Source organism: Cololabis saira, chromosome 23, assembly GCF_033807715.1.
Source record: "Cololabis saira isolate AMF1-May2022 chromosome 23, fColSai1.1, whole genome shotgun sequence".
Taxonomy (NCBI): Eukaryota; Metazoa; Chordata; class Actinopteri; order Beloniformes; family Belonidae; genus Cololabis; species Cololabis saira.
The window spans coordinates 35930115-35945639 of NC_084609.1; the positions used below are offsets into that span (position 1 = coordinate 35930115).

The 15525-nt window shown below is 40.9% G+C and overlaps 1 protein-coding gene across 3 annotated transcripts in view; it reads left to right on the plus strand.

The window, feature by feature from the left end:
* The window catches only part of LOC133424023 (receptor-type tyrosine-protein phosphatase O-like), an 81701-nt gene that overhangs the window by 18624 nt on the left and 47552 nt on the right, over positions 1-15525 (plus strand). For all 3 annotated transcript variants that reach the window (XM_061714392.1, XM_061714393.1, XM_061714394.1), the window contains exons 2-7: positions 7233-7494; positions 7589-7744; positions 9087-9239; positions 10390-10899; positions 12633-12794; positions 13945-14141. In XM_061714392.1, the coding sequence (XP_061570376.1) occupies positions 7233-7494; positions 7589-7744; positions 9087-9239; positions 10390-10899; positions 12633-12794; positions 13945-14141 (1440 nt within the window). The remainder of the gene's footprint in view (positions 1-7232; positions 7495-7588; positions 7745-9086; positions 9240-10389; positions 10900-12632; positions 12795-13944; positions 14142-15525) is intronic.

The window sequence follows — 15525 nt, forward strand, 5'->3', positions numbered from 1 at the left end:
GAAAGAAAGAAAGAAAGAAAGAAAGAAAGAAATGAGCCTGACAGAAAGAAAGAAAGAAAGAAAGAAAGAAAGAAAAATATGAGCCTGAAAGAAAGAAAGAAAGAAAGAAAGAAAGAAAGAAAGAAATTAGCCTGAAAGAAAGAAAGAAAGAAAGAAAGAAAGAAAGAAAGAAAAAATAAATGAGCCAGAAAGAAAGAAAGAAAGAAAGAAAGAAAGAAAAATATGAGCCTGAAAGAAAGAAAGAAAGAAAGAAAGAAAGAAAGAAAGAAATTAGCCTGAAAGAAAGAAAGAAAGAAAGAAAGAAAGAAAGAAAGAAAAAATAAATGAGCCAGAAAGAAAGAAAGAAAGAAAGAAAGAAAGAAAGAAAGAAATGAGCCTGCAAGAAAGAAAGAAAGAAAGAAAGAAAGAAAGAAAGAAATTAGCCTGAAAGAAAGAAAGAAAGAAAGAAAGAAAGAAAGAAAAAAATGAGCCTGAAAGAAAGAAAGAAAGAAAGAAAGAAAGAAAGAAAGAAATGAGCCTGAAAGAAAGAAAGAAAGAAAGAAAGAAAGACAGAAAGAAAGAAAGAAAGAAAGAAAGAAAAATATGAGCCTGAAAGAAAGAAAGAAAGAAAGAAAGAAAGAAAGAAAGAAATTAGCCTGAAAGAAAGAAAGAAAGAAAGAAAGAAAGAAAGAAAAAATAAATGAGCCAGAAAGAAAGAAAGAAAGAAAGAAAGAAAGAAATGAGCCTGCAAGAAAGAAAGAAAGAAAGAAAGAAAGAAAGAAAGAAAAATATGAGCCTGAAAGAAAGAAAGAAGGAAAGAAAGAAATGAGCTCGAAAGAAAGAAAGAAAGAAAGAAAGAATGAAAGAAATGAGCCTGAAAGAAAGAAAGAAAGAAAGAAAGAAAGAAAGAAAGAAAAATATGAGCCTGAAAGAAAGAAAGAAAGAAAGAAAGAAAGAAAGAAAGAAAAAAATGAGCCTGAAAGAAAGAAAGAAAGAAAGAAAGAAAGAAAGAAATGAGCCTCAAAGAAAGAAAGAAAGAAAGAAAGAAAGAAAGAAAGAAAGAAAGAAAGAAAAAAATGAGCCTGAAAGAAAGAAAGAAAGAAAGAAAGGACAAAAGAAATTAGCCTGAAAGAAAGAAAGAAAGAAAGAAAGAAAGAAAGAAAGAAAGAAAAAAATGAGCCTGAAAGAAAGAAAGAAAGAAAGAAAGAAAGAAAGATATGAGCCAGAAAGAAAGAAAGAAAGATAAATTAATTCCCGTTGATGACGTTTTTGTATTGGTATTTTTTTTATCGTTATCGGGATAAATGCCAGAAATTATCGTGATACATTTTTAGTCCATACCGCCCATCCCTAGTCCTGACAGGTTGACCACTGGTTTTTAAAAGATGCTTCCTGTTCTGTTGTCCGTCGCCAGAGGTCTCGTCCATCGGGACACTTTGGTGACGTGGTTCTGTTGGCGTCATCGGGCAGGAAGCAGCAGAGATTAAGAACCTCCAGATCCGAGACCGCGGTTCAGGTCCAGGTCTGGAGGAGATCAGGTACCTCAGGTGGATGTTCCCTGGTCCGGATCCTGTATCTGTCTGAGATGACGATAGTTGGGCCAGAAGAGTCTGTTCCCTCAGCTCTGATCTCCAGCTCTGCTAGTTTAAAGGGGACCTATTATGGCATCTAATACCTATTTTAAACAGGCCTTGAATGTCTTAAAAACAAGCTTTTTGATTTTTTTTGCTAAATAAATTAGAAATTCAGCCTCTGAGCCATGTTTGTTTGTTTGTTTGTATGTTTTATTTAGGATCCCCATTAGCATTAGCAACAGCATTAGCTATTCTTCCTGGGGTCCGACATACACACAACACACAAACTAACACTTAATACATAACAGATATACATTATACATGACAAACTAAACAATAATAGACACAACTCCCTTAATCACAATCTATACAGAGGAGAACTAAATCACCATCGTTCTCAGACATAAATACATAGAAATGAAATCAAATAAAACACATTCATAACCAATACCTGCCTGAAATGACCTTATCTAGAATTATTTGACCACTTTTCACCTTTATTATGATAGGTTTTACACTACCTATAATTCTATTCAACCTTCACTTTGTTCCTTCTAAATGACAAATCATCATTCATTAAATTTTAAAAGATATTCTTTCAACTCAAACTTAAACCAATCTTTGCTACCTACATGAGAAATATGAACTGGTATAGAGTTCCAGCCAACCATGGCTCTGTAAAAAAATGTTCTCTGAATCAAACCTGTTCTCACTCTCGGTAGAATGAACCTCCTTTCTGATGTGATTCTTGTACTGTAACCATGGTGAGTAAAATGATAATAGAATCTGTCATACAGTTGTTTCGGAGATCGTGTCACCAGGATATTTCTCAGAAAATTTAACATAGTATACGTAGACCTTTGTCTTATAGATAACCAGCCTAGATTCGTATGCATGCTGGACACATTAGACCTATAAGGACACAATAGAGCACAACGTGCAGCTTTATTTTGTGCCACTTGTAATTTCTTTACATTTTTAACTAAAGCATTTGACCAAACTACAAAACAATATCCCAGTTGCGACAAAACCAAAGCATTCAAAACCTGTCTCCTAACATTTAGAGATAAACATTTTAAGATTCTTCTCACTAGTGACATGCCTCTTCCCATTTCGCAAACGACAGAATCAGTTTGTTTAGACCATGACAATAAAGTATAAATGTCTTTAGCATCCCAGTCTCTAACCTCATTATCTATGCAGGATTCTGAGCGGGCGGGGCTATGATAATGAGGCTCTCTGCTGATTGGCTGCCTGAATGACGTGATACACCGCTACGAAAAATTGGCGGAAGCTCCGGCCGGCGGAGTTAGTTGTGGGCGTGGTTTCACGCATCGTTACGTAACAACGGGAGCAGAATCTTATTGGCTCGTAGATCCACATCACACTGGACGGCTCATCCGGGCGGCTGTACAGACACTGCAGAATTTGGTTGCTTTCCTCCTTCTCTGAGTTGGCAGGCTGAGGGGAGAACACTTTATATATGTTAAAACAAGAGAAAACCTGTTTTTCATAATAGGTCCTAGGAATGGGCGATATTTTACCGTTCACGATATACGGTCAAAAAATTCCCCACGGTAAGAATTTGTCATCTCACGGTAAAAACGATAAAAGGAAGGAAGGAAGGAAGGAAAAAGGAATGGAGAAAAGAGGAAGGGAAGAAGGAACGTGACAAATTCCTATGTGTGTTACACAAATGGCAAATAAAGTAATCTGAATCTGAAGGAAGGAAGGAAGGACGGAAGGAAGAAAGATATGAGCTCGAAAGAAAGAAAGAAAGAAAGAAAGAAAGAAAGAAAGAAAGATATGAGCCTGAAAGAAAGAAAGAAAGAAGGAAAGAGAGAAAGAAATGAGCCAGAAAGAACGAGGAGCGAGGAGCTTGAGTCATTACAGTTTTACAGGTGTAACTCATTTAATTGGTTTTTATTAATTCAATTTAATTGGTGTAGTTTAGTAGCATTTAGTATCTTTTAGAGCAGTGTTTTGGGGGCTCCAAAGACTGAATGTGGTGATAGATTTATAGTTACAAAGGTGGAGTTTAATTGGTATTTTTTCTATCGTCATTTTTATCGTTATCGAGATAAATGCCAGAAATTATTGTGATACATTTTTTAGTCCATACCGCCCATCCCTAATAGGTCCCCTCGAAAACAAGCTCCCTCTGCAGGGAGGCGGGACCCTCCCTCACAGGTGTGAGGAGACGGACTCGGGTCGCTCCTCCAGATCCAACAGGGCCAGTTGGGGTTCCAGGGACCACATTCACGCAGTTAAAGGTTCAGTCCTACAGACCTCCTGCAGGCCTGAAGTCGGGTTCTGACCGAACGGAGGAGGGATTGTAAAGCAGAAGCTGGAAGAAAATGCACCGTCCTTATGGGGTGTGGGCGGAAATCCCATCATGCCGCGGTGCAGCACATGTTTTATGACTCTCGGATTAGAAATGTGGGTCAGGATGGATAATCTGCCGCTGGATGGAAGACGAGCTGAAAGTGACTCGTCTTTGGAGTCCCAGGGGATCGTAGGAAGCTTCTGAGCTGCAGCTCTGTCGAATGAATGAATGAATGAATGAATGAATTAATTAATTAATTAATTAATTAATTAATTAATGAAATTTAGCAGCTACACCTGTCCTGGAGTCCTAGCTAGCTGCCTGCCTCACTTCAGGCCCCGTTTACCTCAGCTGACTTCTGCTCACCTAAGATGCTGATTAACATTAATTTCTGTTCATTCTGATTGAATCTGTCCAAACGTGCTGATTTCTAGAGTCGCGACCAAAACAACGTCTGATGCGGTAAAACTGGAGGTTCATGTTCATGATGACAGCTAGGAATGGGCGATATTTTACCGTTCACGATATACCGTCAAAAAAATTCCCCACGGTAAGAATTTGCCATCTCGCGGTAAAAACGATAAATTCCCGTTGATGACGTTTTTGTGTAAAGATGATTTATGGTTCTGTGTTAAATCGACGCACAACGTACGGGAAGGAAGGAAGGAAGGAAGGAAGGAAAGAAATGAGAAAGAAAGAAATGAGAAAGAAAGAAAAAAGGATAAATTCCCGTTGATGACGTTTTTGTGTAACAAACATGGCGGATCTGAGAGCGAGGAGTCATTCCAGTTTTGCAGTACAGGTGGACAATTAATTTGTTTTTATCAATTCAATTTAATTGGTGTAGTTTAGTAGCATTTAGTATCTTTTAGAGCAGTGTTTTGGGGGCTCCAAAGACTGAATGTGGTGATAGATTTATAGTTACAAAGGTGGAATTGAATTGGTATTTTTTTTATCGTAGCAGCTCGTACCTGGAACACTATACCCGTACAACTAAGAAACATCACATCTCTTCATTCATTCTCAAAAAACATAAAACAGTGGTTACTAGACAATCAAACATGCCGTCATAATCTGGTATAGGGCTCAGTTTATTGTTTTTATACCTGTTTGTGCTTATGTGCTTTTATGTGAGCTAATGTGTTTGTGTGCTATAATTCTTTTATGTTGTCTGTCATTATTCGGAGTGTCATGGTTTTACTAATTGTTTGTACTCTGTGTTTTAAGGTTTTAGTGTGTGTTTTTACATATGCCATCAACCTGCCAGGGACTGCAGATGTAAATTAGCCTGTATGGCTAAATCTGGCACATTTACGTGATGAACTCATGTCAATCAATGTGCGTTGTCCCTTTTAAATAAATAAATAAATAAAATAAATCGTCATTTTTATCGTTAGCGGGATAAATGCCAGAAATTATCGTGATACATTTTTTTAGTCCATACCGCCCATCCCTAATGACAGCGCTGAATGACATGAAATGTTTTTCTAGAAAAGGTTCTTGTGTTTCAGAAAACCTTCCGTCCGTCAGGAATAGAGCGAATGTTCATGACGTCACAGATGCGACTTCACAGCGGGTTTCGCCCACTGAGTGTCAGAAAGACTGAGTGTCAGAAAGACTGAGTGTCAGAAAGACTGAGTGGCAGAAAGACTGAGTGGCAGAAAGACTGAGTGGCAGAAAGACTGAGTGTCAGAAAGACTGAGTGGCAGAAAGACTGAGTGGCAGAAAGACTGAGTGGCAGAAAGACTGAGTGGCAGAAAGACTGAGTGGCAGAAAGACTGAGTGGCAGAAAGACTGAGTGTCAGAAAGACTGAGTGGCAGAAAGACTGAGTGGCAGAAAGACTGAGTGGCAGAAAGACTGAGTGTCAGAAAGACTGAGTGGCAGAAAGACTGAGTGGCAGAAAGACTGAGTGTCAGAAAGACTGAGTGTCAGAAAGACTGAGTGTCAGAAAGACTGAGTGGCAGAAAGACTGAGTGTCAGAAAGACTGAGTGTCAGAAAGACTGAGTGTCAGAAAGACTGAGTGGCAGAAAGACTGAGTGGCAGAAAGACTGAGTGGCAGAAAGACTGAGTGGCAGAAAGACTGAGTGGCAGCGTAAACTTTCAGTTTTAGCAACTGTAAAACATCTGGTGGCAGGTTTAATGAAACAGACTCACCTGCTGCGACTCCTCTGCAGTCTGGACGGAGGCCAAAGACGCCGCGCCGCCTCCGTGTTTACCTCCACCTCAGTCTCTTCTTCTTCTGAACGTGAAGCGAGACGTGGGAAATAAACTCAGTCAGATTCCCTCCACTGAGACTAAAATAAAGAGAGGTGGTGGATCATCATGAAGGCACCGGGGTGTCATGCTTGTTGCCTGGCAACAGCTGTGCTGATGATGTCACTTCCAGTGTTAATGTGTAATGTAGAGGAACTCTCTCAGTAGACGTCATGGACGAAAGCTTACGAGGTGCTCCTTCACAGTACCAGAACCTGGTCTCTCGGGGCAGTTCAGGCAGGGCCGTCAATTGGGTATGAAGGTACGGCAGCCGCCACACCTTGGCTTCAAGGGAAAATGTAAATGTTTGTTTTTTAAATACATTTATGGAATTACTCTGTGTCTATTTGTATTGATTATTCTATTATTTAATACATATACAATAACTACAAATGCAAATCAGAACAACATGATCGATTTCACTAGCTATTATACACTGCTAAAACTCACAATCTTAACAAGAATATTTGTCTTATTTCTAGTTAAAATGTCTCATTTTTAGTCAAAAAAAATCTCATTACATTTAAGACAAGACTCAAAAACAACCATTTTCACCTGTTTCAAGTAGATTTTCACTTAAAATAAGTAGAAAAATCTGCCAGTGGAACAAGATTGTTTTGCTTGAGAAGATAAATCTTGTCCCACTGGCAGATTTTTCTACTTATTTCAAGTGAAAATTTACTTTAAACAGGTGAAAATGGTCAAATAACAAGTTATTTTTCTGGTAATGACTCTTGTTTTAAGTGTAATGAGATTTTTTGACTAAAAATGAGACATTTTAACTAGAAATAAGACAAATATTCCTGGTAAGATTTTGAGTTTTTGCAGTGAGCGAGATTGAAAAAGTTCCAATGTTCTTGACCACACAGATAAGCTACATAGACTTCTGTGATGAGTACTTGCTGGACGTGTTGATTGATACTCTAGTTCAGTTCTGTGACTCGTAACCTTGCCATACCTTAGCTTCCACTGAATTGACGCCACTGGTTCAGGGTCTGGACGGGCCGGTGGGGGAGGGGCTTGTCTGCTAAGTTCACCTGAGGTTTCCACGTGACCTCATCACCACTAACGATGAATCCGTCACCTGTGTGTCTCCAGAGCTTGTCGGGGTTCCAGGTGTCGCTGAGCGACGACGGTCTGATCGTGGCGACCCTCCAGCCTTCGGACCTTCAGGAGAACGCGACGGCGTACGCGGTGCAGGTCTCCGGAGAACCGCGCCTGGTTCTGGTTCCGTTCATCAACACCAGCGAGCCTCTGGTGTTCAACGCCACGTTCCACGGCCTCTGCTACACCGTGGGACTGCTGGTCCAACTGGGGCAGAGCTGGTCCCGGCCCCTGAGGAGCATCCCGGTCCTCACCAGTACGAACGCCGGGAACTTTCAACTCTCTCTGTTTCTGTTTTACGCCTCCATGACACTGGTGTTTACGTGTGAGGGGGTTTCTTGTCTCGCCAGAACCGCTACCCGTCCGCAGCGCCCACATATCGGACTACAAGGAGGCTCCCGAGACCGGAGTCGTGTTCAGCATCGACCCTCCGTCCAGAACCGTCTTCAGCCGCGTCAACATCAGCTACACGGAGGGAACGGAGAGCCGCTCCATGCTCTACAAAGGTACTATCCTGAATCTGTACTGGTACTACTGATGCAGGTGTCTGAGGTACTGGTACTACTGATGCAGGCAGTACTCGAGTTGTAAAAGAAAATCAGGGGGGATGGTGGATTTTATCATATGGGGACAGATAATTTGTGCTGATTACAAATAATATAATATATTACAAATAATAGCAGTGACCAAAACAGCTGCAGAAATACTGCAGGAATGACATAGCAGCAGTTAAATGCAGCCTTCTGTAAGCTTTAAATATCCACTGGGCTTACATCAAATACATCAAAACACAACAATAAAAAACACTTTTCTGAACTTATCAATATGACTCTGTCCTTCACAGGATAAGTAACATGGATCACTGCAAAAACTCACAACCTTAACAAGAATATTTGTCTTATTTCTAGTTAAAATGTCTCATTTTAGTAAAAAAAATCTCATTACACTTAAAACAAGACTCATCACTGGAAAAAAACAACAATTTTCACCTGTTTCAAGTAGATTTTCACTTAAAATAAGTAGAAAAATCTGCCAGTGGAACAATATTTTTTTGCTTGTAATGAGAAGATAAATCTTGTCCCACTGACAGATTTTCCTACTTATTTCAAGTGAAAATTTACTTGAAACAGGTGAAAATGATCAAATAAGTTATTTTTCTGGTGTTATTTTTCTGGTGATGACTCTAAATGTTGAAATAGCAGTAAAACCACATTCATTGATGAAATGACATAAGGGATGGAAAGGGGGGATGGCAGTTTTACAGGGGGGATGATTTGGACCGTTTTTATTTCAGGGGGGATGCCATCGGATGATAGAAGTTAGCAGAAGCAGATAGATAGAGAAAAGTATCGGTCTTAGTCCAGAAACTTGTGGAACACCGGGACCAGCTCTGGTGTTTGAGAGAGAACTGCTCGTTCACGAGAAACAACTGGAATCTGTCCTTCATTTTTACTTATGTATTTATTTATTTTTCTTTTTTTTTTTCTTCCTTTTGCTTTTTTTTTTTTTTTTTTTTTAAATGTAATCAATTGTTCTTTGGTTCAAGGGCTACGTGTCCAGTTGATTTTTTAGGATTCTAGTATAATAAATATGTATGTTAAAGATATCGGCACGTTAATGCAGCTAGCTGAGATCCATATTTAACACTTTGTGAGAAGCTTAAAACATTTCTGGGTCAGTGGATAGTTTTGCGTATCAGCGTTCAAAGCTTAACGATATACTCGTTATTCCCAGTGGAAATAAGCTCAGTAACGGGTTCTGTCAGGAGTGGGGGGTTCGAGCGGATGCTAACGCGTTTCTTCTTTGTTTGTGAGGAGTTGTTAGATGTTTCCTGCTTGTTGTCTGCAGACTTCTACAAGGGGAAGACGGTGTTCAAGCACTGGCTGCCGGGGACCTGCTACCGCAACATCACCTTCCAGCTCGTCTCCGAGGCAACCGTGTTCCAGACCCCCCTGGTGGCCCACAGTGATGTCACGCACCTGCCGCTGCAGCACCGCACAGGTGGGAATCCCCCCTCGTACCGCCGCGGTTGTTTCCATGACGACGGAGGACCGCCTGGACTAATTTATTTATTTATTTAAAAGGATCCACATTAGTTGACGTCAAAACGAAAGCTAGTCTTCCTGGGGTCCAGACAATAAAATCAAACAGAATCTCAATTAATAAAGTACATTTAAAAAAATAAAAATAAAATTACAAATAAGAAATAAAGAAAAATATCATACAAATCATATAAGTTGATGTATTGACCTCACTCAATTAGATATGCTATATGACTTTAAGGTTTAAAGTTTTATTTGGATCCCCATTAGCTGCAGTAAAACTGCAGCTATTCTTCCTGGGGTCCGACACATAATACACAGTACATTACAACAAAAAATTAAAAGCAAACCTAAAGTAAAAAATGAAAAGTCATTCCGTTTAACATTTAGATATAAATAAAAACAATACATATTCATACATTTTATAACATCAACAAATTCAAACAATGTACAGTTATCATAGTAATATTATACCATAATAAACCACCTGTAAATAAAGTAACTGATGTTTTGAGCTGTTTTTGCACTTCAGAGCTGTTTTCAGGAACGTTTACCAGATTTGAACCATTTTGAAAATTTCAACAAATGAAAATTTCAAACATTAAATAAAAAAAAAAACACCTGCAGCATAAATAAAATAACTGATGTTTTCATTTTTCATTTTATTCTTTATTTCATTCAAAAAATAAAACAAACAATTCAATACAAATACAAATACAAATGTTCATAAATTGTGAATGAAAAGGGAGCAGAAAGAAGAAGAATCTTATCTAATCTGCCCCTTTTTCCAAGAAATAAATTCACAAATAACATAAATTGAAAATGTAAAAAACAACAACTAAGTGAATAAAAAACTAAAATAAAATTACCCCCGTCTATGGGTATGTCAATCAAACTTAACTAACATATTTCATTATATTTACTTAACATACAGGCTTTAATTGTTCTTTTGAATATAATGTTTGATTTGGATTCTTTTTCTTTATTCAGATTGTTCCATAAACTGAGTCCTTTCACAGAAACACAACGTTCCGTCAATTTTGTCCTGCATCTTGGTTTTTTAAAAATTTCGGTTTTCAGATGTTTTCTCTCTCTGTTTCCCCCCACAGTGCCCTCGCCCCCCCTCAACGTGTCCCACAAGGTGGTCCGCCTGACCCAGCGAGCGGCGGGTGATGTCACCGGCGAGGGGGCGGGGCCTACGCCGTCCCGCCGGGCCCGGGACGTCCCCCTGCTGGAGGAGCAGCCGGAGCTACAGCCCGAGGAGGACGACGCCCCCGAGGACCTGACGGCCGCCCCCCCCGCCGTCTCCAACGCCACGCACAACCTGACGGAGGCCGGCGCCGCCGTGGGCGTGAACGGCAGCCGGGCGGAGGAGGCGGAGCCTCAGGGCTACTGGCTGGACCCCACGGAGCCGCCGGCCCTGGACCGGGAGGAGGACTTCGTGAATGGCGTGCTGCCGGAGTACGAGGACTCCAACGACCCCGGCTCGGCCATGGGGCTCCCCGCCGAGGCGCCGGTCCGGCCCAGCCGGCCGCCCCCCGTCCTGCTGGAGCTGCGCTGGCTGCCGCCGCCACCGCCGGCTAGCTACGACGGCTTCAACGTCTACGTCTACAGAGACGGTAATGCCCTGCTGGCCCCGCCCCCGGGAGCCTGGACGGGTCCTTAGCTAACTAGCTTTACTTTACGTTCATTCCGATTGAATCAGTCAGATATCAAGTTTAATTAAAGGGGACCTATTGCTTTAACATATATAAAGCAACAGAGGTGTCTTCAGTATTCACATTCATTACTCAGGTAGAACTATAGATACTAGCATTTAAAAATACTCCTGTAGAAGTTGAAGTATCAACTCAAGTTTTTTACTCAAGTAAAAGTATAAAAGTACTGGTTTCAAAACTACTTAAAGTATAAAAGTAAAAGTAATGTAAGGGGGAAAAAAGCCATTAAGGACAAAAGCCATTGAATGCATCTTAGTATAATGCAAATATATTAAAGAAGCATATATGTGTACTATTGAGCATTAACATGTGTTTCAGAGAGCAGGAGATATGATGACTAGTTGCCTATAAGTATTGTAATGGTGCAAAAAGTCAAACTTCAGAGGCATGTTATCATTTATCCTAACCTTTATTGGAATGTACATCCAAGTTTAGTTGCAGGAATCTGAGGGAACGGATGTAAGAACAAAACTGGACAAGAACATCTGAAACAACCACAACCAAATTCACTCTATCCGGATGGAGCAATTTAACTGGATAGTTTTTTTTAAAGGCTGAAATGAAATAGAGTAACGAGGCTGTTTTTAAAATGTAAGGAGTAAAAATTACAGATAATTGCGTGAAAATGTAAGGAGTAAAAGTAAAAAGTCGTCTGAAAAATAATTACTCCAGTGAAGTATAGATAACCAAAATTTCTACTTAAGTAAGGTAACGAAGTATTTGTACTTAGTTACTTGACACCTCTGTAAAGCAACTAAATTCTGCAGTGTCTGTACAGCCGCCCGGATGAGCCGTCCAGTGTGATGTGGATCTACGAGCCGTTCAGATTCTGCTCCCGTCGTTACGGAACCAAAATGCAAACCACGCCCACAACTATAAAACCGTGTAACTGCATGCGAGCATCCGACTATCGCGTCGCACTGCGTGACATCGGACGCTCCCTCTCCATCTCCCTCCAGCAGCTGCCACTTTATTGAGGTTTTTGTAGTGAAATGAGGAGGAATCATAGAGATAACTTCTCATTTCAACTAACTGGATCAGCCGTTCCTCATCCATGACTGTTTCCTACAGCGCTTTTCAACCGGAAGAAAATAGAAGCAGGGCGTCCGACAAAGGTTCAGCTCAAAACAACGCTGCGCAGCGCTGCATCGCTCGCGGCCAGTTAGGACAGTCCAATAGAAAATAAAGGAATGGAATTGATTTTGTCGCTGACGCACACTCGCGTCGCATGCAGTTATGACACGGTGTAACTAATTCCGCTGGCCGGAGCTTCCACCATTTTTTCGTAGCGGTGTATCGCGTAATTCAGGCAGCCAATCAGCACAGAGCCTCATTATCATAGCCCCGCCCACTCAGAATCCCACATAGATAATGAGGTTAGAGAATGGGAGGATAAAGACATGGTTTAGAGGCTGAATTTCTAATTTATTTAGCAAAAACTATCAAAAGCTTGTTTTTAAGACATTCAAGGCCTGTTTAAAATAGATATTAGATGCAACAATAGGTCCCCTTTAAGCTCTACTAGCTAACAGCAGTAGGTTAGCAACAGAGGGCTAGCCGCCGGCTAGCTACGAGGGCTTCAACGTCTACGTCTACAGAGCCGCTCTGACCCGTGTCCCCCGTCTCCTCCACAGGCAACGCCACGGAGACGGCCACCGTGGACGAGAACACCCACGAGTTCTTCACGGAGCTGACGGAGGCGGGGACGTACCGGGTCCACGTCGCCACGCTGAGCTCGTCCGGGGCCTGCGAGGCCCGGGAGAGCAGCGCCGACACCGGCTTCATGTTCTACCTCGGTGAGTCCCACCCGCCCGGTCCCAGCGACTGAGGGGGATTGTGGGTAGGAAAAAACAAGAGAGGAGACCGCACACTTTTGCTCCCTAGTGCAGATTTATTAAGCACATCAACCGTTGTAACATTTCGAGCGCATTTTGCTCTTCTTCAGACTGATTTGGATACAATAGACCCCCCATTTTAAGCCCCCTATGGTATATATATATAAAAAAAAAAAAAAAAATCATTCAAAACACCTGGTGTAGAATAAAATGTAACATACAGAGTACATGTATCCAGATATACAAACATCTCATAACTAGATAAAGGCAACATCAGACCAGCTGGCCGTCATACATATCTATTGATAAAAGGAAAACAAGAAAAAAAACAAAGGCGCCTCTTAGTTTTAGGATGGCTACATTTTAAAGTTCCTACAAGGTTATATTTTTTTAAAGATTTAACACATTTTTGTTAAAAAGACTTACTCATAAATTAGAGTTCCTTATATCCTTGATATGGACAAAGGACAAATCCACCCATAGGTAATCGACAATACAGGACTGTCTCGGAAAATTTTAATATTGTGATTTTCTGTAATGCAATTAAAAAAACAAAAATGTCATACATTCTGGATTCATTACAAATCAACTGAAATATTCCAAGCCTTTTATTATTTTAATATTGCTGATCATGGCTTACAGCTTAAGAAAACTCAAATATCCTATCTAAAAAATGTTTTTTTTGAATATTCTGGGAATCTTAATCTTAAGCTGTAAGCCATAATCAGCAATGTTAAAATAATAAAAGGCTTGCAATATTTCAGTTGATTTGTGATGAATCCAGAATGTATGACATTTTTCAGATTCAGATTCAGAAAACTTTATTCATATTCACTGTGGATGTGGGGGATGAGTTTAGCAGCTGGAATTAAAGAGCAGGGTAGCTTTGGGGACAAAAGTAGCTATTTGTTTTTTTAATTGCATTACAGAAAATAAAGAACTTTATCACAATATTCTAATTTTCTGAGACAGTCCTCTAGGTAATCGACAATAAATAGAAATCATTATATAGAGGCAACACATGCAAATGATCAATAGTAGGATCCCCCCATGTGAAACAGAAATCAGGGATTGTGGGTGGGAAACGCTGACGGGTTCTGCCCCCCCCCAGGTCCGGACGGGGAGCTGCTGGAGGAGCTCCGGGCCCGGCCCCGGGCCGTCAGCGTCCGGCTGCTGGACTCCAGCAACGCCGCCGTGTCGTGGGCGCCGCCGCCCCGCAGCCCCAGCGGCAGCCTGGTGTCGGTGGTCTCCACCACCTGCCTGAAGCCCGGCCCGAGCCAGCGGATGGAGAACACCTACTGCAGCGAGGTACCGCCCACTCGGGGGAAGCCCCGCCTCCTGGCCGGCTGAGACACGCCCCCCTGGTGTCAATCATAGTTAGGTATTTTAGCTCAGCCAACTTAGCTGATGCTAACCTACGCTGTTAGAGGTTTTCAACTGGTTTTGTCCCAGGGACCACCATTATAACCAAGAAGCAACTCGGGGACCACTGCTTTTGGGGATGTTTGTTTTATTTTGCACCTTGCTTTTAAATAAGAGTATGGGCCTATATAGGCTATTTATTAGCATCAGTGTATATTTTTATTTGCACCTTTTGCTATAAAAAAAAAACAAAAAACAGTCAATGACTGCGTTTACATGCACTCAATAAACCTTTTAAACCCGAATATTAGCAATAACCCGAATTTGCACGGCCATGTAAACACCAATAACCCCTTTGAATAACCCGAATTTGCTCATATTCCGGTTTTTAAAAACCCAAATATGAGCCCTGGGTTACTCCTTTTAAAACCTGAATATTCGGTCATGTAAACGCCAAACGGAATATCCCCATCAAACGGAACATGAATTTGTTTTCTGCGCATGCTCTGTTCACAAGGAATCCTGGTCTTTTGAGTCCAGGAAGTTCTTATAAACACGGAGAAACACAAGACCAGGAGGAGACTAATCACTTCATAAATGTAATGAATGATATGAACATTTCTGCATTTGTAGACGGTAGAAAGTACCGGGATAGAAGATTTACAAGAAGGTGAGAGAAAAGTTGCGCGACCTAGCATTTGTTTTGAATTTGGATACAGGAAGAGGAAGCGGAAATGACGCTAATTGCGTCATCACATTCTCCGTGCGTCGCTGGTTTGATCGGGATATCCCGAATGATTAATTACCATGTAAACAGGGATAACCCTGTTTGCTCACGCATGTAAACGTAATATTCCGAATGTTTCAGTAACCGGAATATTAGCAATAACCCAAATTTTGACTGCATGTAAACGTAGTCATTGAGAAATGAAAAAAAAAAAAAAAAAAAAAAAGAAATGAACAATAGGAAGCCAAGAGGGCTTATAATATTACAAAGTTCACTCTCACTCATTTGACATAATTTGGATGAGTAAATTATTCACAAAAATGAATAGTAAATGGAAAATAAATTGAGTCTAAATAAATATATATTTTTTAAATGATAGTTTTCCATTTATTTCACGGACCACCTGCAATACCGCCACGGTCCACCAAAGGGCCACGGACCGCCGGTTGACAATCCCTGATCTAAAGAGATAAAACAACGTTTTTAGTGATTGTTTGATTTCCAGCTACAGTGCTTGAAGGTGGAGCCTGTGATTGGTCGAGGGGTTTGCTGGTCCAGGAGGTTTAAGGTCTTATTGGCCAGAGCTGACTCCACCCACTCTGG